This window comes from Pteropus vampyrus, unplaced genomic scaffold, assembly GCF_000151845.1.
Source record: "Pteropus vampyrus isolate Shadow unplaced genomic scaffold, Pvam_2.0 Scaffold241, whole genome shotgun sequence".
Classification (NCBI taxonomy): Eukaryota; Metazoa; Chordata; class Mammalia; order Chiroptera; family Pteropodidae; genus Pteropus; species Pteropus vampyrus.
This window is the reverse complement of record NW_011889022.1, coordinates 1,355,785-1,359,699: the sequence shown is the minus strand read 5'-3', so window position 1 is coordinate 1,359,699 and position 3,915 is coordinate 1,355,785. Positions and strand designations below refer to the sequence as shown.

The following is a 3,915-nucleotide window of genomic DNA, read 5'->3' as shown; positions in this document are numbered from 1 at the left end:
CCCACCGGCGTCTGTGAGCACGCACTCTGTGCTTGGCGCCGACAGTTCCCTCCCCCGCGGGAGCCCTGGGACGTGCTGGAGACTCTGGGTCAGGAGCGAGAGGCCTCCCTGGCGGGCGTGCAGGGAGGGGACAGAGAGGGCCGTCCAGACTCCTGCGCAGGTAGGTCCACACCTCCTGCAGGAAGAGCCTTGGGAAGGGCAGGCGGTCTCCTACCCCAGCACTGTCCTGTCCCACAGTGGCCTCTGCAGGCCACCCGCTGTCACCTCAGCAGAGTGCGTGGGGAGTGGCGTTACCAGGTTGACCTCCCAGGCTGCATTTCTGCTGTGGACGGGCTCAGTTTGGCTAGATTTCTGAGCACTTGCCCAAGGGGCACTTCTCTGTCCTGCCACCGACTTCTCCTCCCTCAAGTCCTTGCAAATCAGAAAAACAAACATCGAGGGCTAAGCCACCGAATCCGCATGTTTTGCCTGGGCTGGCTGGGTGTCCAGGGGGGATTCTGAAACCCACTCCAGTCTCGGCTCTGCCCTCGTCCAGCTGAGCTCCCCTTTCCTTAGCTAGAAAATGAAGCTCACGGCATTTCGGGGAAGAGTAAAAGTGACTGAAAAGAGCCGCACAAACACAGGTGTCCCCACGCTGCCAGGGAGCCTGGCATCCGGTCCCAAGGTCGGGCCTGGAAGCGGAGTCTCAACTTGCAGAGTTTGACTTAGGCCAAACATCGTTAACTTTATTGTCCTTAAACAGGCAGCTTCTGACAAAGTTAAAGCTTTACTTTAAACGGCTTGTTTGTGTGGGTCATGGAGACGGCCTGTTCCCGTGTGTCCCCCGTCCCAGGGAATGGGGGTAGGGGTGCCCCTCGCGAGCAGCTCGGGTGCAGATAAGTGTCATAAATGCACTGTTGATCCAAAGACCCTGGCACAGGAGGACCTGGGCCCTGGTCGCGCCCCTGAGTGACGGCAAACCCCGGGCTGCGATACGCGGTCACCCGACCACCTCCTAGAAACATCGGTTTGCTCACGACTTCAGTCTGCCAGGCACAGCTGCTCCTGCCGCGCGGGGCCACAGGGCCGGGCGGCGTCCTCACCTGTCCCTTCCCCCCAGAGCCAATATGGCCGTCCTCTCCAAGGAGTATGGCTTCGTGGTGCTGACGGGGGCCGCCAGCTTCATCATGGTCGGCCATCTGGCCTTCAACGTGTCCAAGGCCCGCAAGAAGTACAAGGTGGAGGTGAGTGGGGACACGGTGCTGTCGTGGGCGTGTCCGGGCAGAACTCGCCGTCCGACTGTGGGTTTGGGGTGGAAGCCACAGCTGCAGGACCGGGCCTGGGGGAAGTTCAGCCCCTTCCTGGCGGGAAGACGGCAGGGAGCACGGGGAGCCGGGGGCGGGTTCCACCTGCGGAAAGACCAAGCCGGTGGGCGGGAGGAACAGCCTGGCTGCGTCCCCGGAGCTGTTTGCTGGGAGGAGCGGCTTCTGGAGGGTTGGATGGCAGCCGCGTTTCCTAGCGTCAAACGTGGTGTCTCCGTGACCTTCCCGCCTCCCGGGCAGTGGAGGCTGGTCTGGGCTGGGACAGCAGACGCGGGAGGCCTGCCCGCTGCTCCTTGCATTCTGTCCCATGAGAAGAAAGATCACGGACGTCGTCCTGTGTGTCACTGGAGTTGTCCCGTGGGCCATTCCAGCTGTTTCTGCTCGGCAGCTTACACTGAGACGAGCTGGAGCTTCTTTTAAAGTTTTCACGTGTCGTCCTTTTCAAAGGCCATGCCATCAAACTCTCACACACTCAGTTTCTGTGCCCCGTTGAGGGAAGTCTTACGAGGACGTGGCATTTGATGGCTGCTGGGGTGGCTTGTTCAGGTGGCGTCCCTGCATCTCAGACGCACCTGGGACGCGTAGCCTCAGAGAGAAGCGGGGAGTCTGGCACTTTCTTGTTACTGGGCATTAGCAGAAAGCGACTGAATCTGCCTCTGAGCACCCAGGCCCTTGTCACTGTCGCGGGTGCGATGGAAGACGCTTTGGGATAGGTTATTCTTCGGCTTGATTTTCACGGTGACGCTGCGTGCCGCCCTTGCGCGCGTCACCAGCAGGCGCTCTGTTTCCACAGTACCCTACCATGTACAGCGCAGACCCCGAGAACGGACACCTGTTCAACTGCATTCAGCGAGCCCACCAGAATACGTGAGTGGGGCGGGGCCTGCGTCCCCCCGGACCCCTGCGGGGGTGGCCTGGGGCCCCTGCGGGGGTGGCCTGCGTCCCCCCGGGCCCCTGCGGGGCTGGCCTGCGTCCAGCGCCTGCGCGCTCGGTGCTCGCTGTGTGGGGCGGTGGCGGCGAGGCGGTCATGGGCAACTCGCACGGCACCGTGAGAAACGTGTGTGAACAGACAGCGGCGCGGACGGCGGGTTGGGGACGTCCCCTCCGAGTCGCCCTCCGTGCTGCGCTCCCGCCTGCGGCGCGCACCCGCCGCGGGACGGAGGGGCGTCCAGCTCTGAGAGGACGTCTGCTCCGAGTCACGCGCCCCTCCTGGTCAGCTTGTCAGGCTTGCGGTCCCTGAGTCACCTGAGTCGCCGTGTTCTCGGTCACCTCCAGCCCAGAGGGCGGGGCTTAGCAGCTTGGTCCCGCTCCGTGCGTTTTTACTCTCGGGTGTCCACCTGGGCGAGGAGGAGGGTAAGGGGCTCTGAGTCCCGCGTGGACGTGCTTAGATGGGGCGCTTCCTTAAAAAGTTTCTTCCTGTCTGTTCCAGGTTGGAAGCGTATCCGGCCTTCTTGTTTTTTCTAGCTGTTGGGGGTGTTTACCACCCGGTGAGTTTTTCCAGGCGGTTTTCATCTTGGATACTATTTATTTCATCCAGGCACCATGTATTTAAAAGAATTTCATTCAGTTACTTCTAACAGAGTTCTTTAGGTAGAATTTGCCCCATTTTTTACAGATAAGGGGAAACGTCTTGGAGATCATGTGACTTTCTCAAGGTCAAATAGCTACAGAATAGAAGAATCAGAATTTGAACCCAGCTGTGATTCCAGAAGGTTCATGTCCATAAGCGTTTCCCTTTGCACTTTCATTTGTTCATGCAGCAAACACTTACTGACCACCTGAAGTCACCTCAGTGAAGCAGCCGGGCAGAGACCCGGGTTCCTGGAGGTGACTTCCAGTCTCTGAGTGTGTTCCCAAGCCCGTCTGAAGGAGATGCGAGCCACAGAAAGAAACAGCCGGGGAGGCGGAACGGGGAGACAGTTTGAGTGGGGCGGCCAGGGAGGAGGGCCTTGCCGAAGTGACAATTAGGCAAGACTTAAAGGAGGTGAGGGAGCAGGTGCCACGAGGCCGCAGACACCCTCCAGGCCCCGAGGCAGGAGCCGGTGGCTCGGGGAGCAGTGGGAAGAACGGTGCAGCGTCACTCGGTGCTGAGCAGGACGTGTGGGTGGGGACAGACGGGGCCAGGCTGCACGGCCACCGACCTAGATACAGGTTTTCTGAGCCAGGTTACTTGCCACTTGGGTCCCGCTGAGGACAGGGAGTGCTTCCTTTTCGGGGCTGGTTTCCCCTCGCCGGGCTCTGAGCAGAGCGCAGGCACCCCCTTCCTGTCCTGAGCCTGCACCTGCGCGTCTCACGCTCTGCTGAGCACTGCCGGGAACGGCACATCTGCCGTTCATGACCTTGAAGTCTGGTATTTTTTCAAGGGAAACAAATCTGATCTCATAGAGGTGATATTCTCCCTCGTGCCTCCAAGAGCCCAGTCCTGGCAGGCGACAAGACGGCCGTCCCTCTAGATCAGGCAGCACCTGGTGTCCACCCCGCTCCACGTCCCGGGTCTCAGGCCTTGCACTTAGCCCTTGACAGTCCTCTCAGGATGACTGAGGACAAGCAGCCGCCTTGTTCCTAGGGTGCCAGTAACGAGGCATCGTTCTAGTAAACAGTGACCAGCAGAGGT

At 60.4% G+C, this 3,915-nt stretch overlaps 1 protein-coding gene across 3 annotated transcripts in view; it reads left to right on the top strand.

The window, feature by feature from the left end:
* Positions 1-3,909, top strand: part of MGST3 (microsomal glutathione S-transferase 3) — a 12,013-nt gene extending 8,104 nt beyond the window's left edge. For all 3 annotated transcript variants that reach the window (XM_011374204.2, XM_011374205.2, XM_011374206.2), the window contains 3 exons: positions 1,100-1,223; positions 2,095-2,168; positions 2,731-3,909. In XM_011374204.2, the coding sequence (XP_011372506.1) occupies positions 1,107-1,223; positions 2,095-2,168; positions 2,731-2,878 (339 nt within the window). In that variant the 5' untranslated portion in view covers positions 1,100-1,106 and the 3' untranslated portion in view covers positions 2,879-3,909. The remainder of the gene's footprint in view (positions 1-1,099; positions 1,224-2,094; positions 2,169-2,730) is intronic.
* Positions 3,910-3,915: the final 6 nt, after the last annotated feature.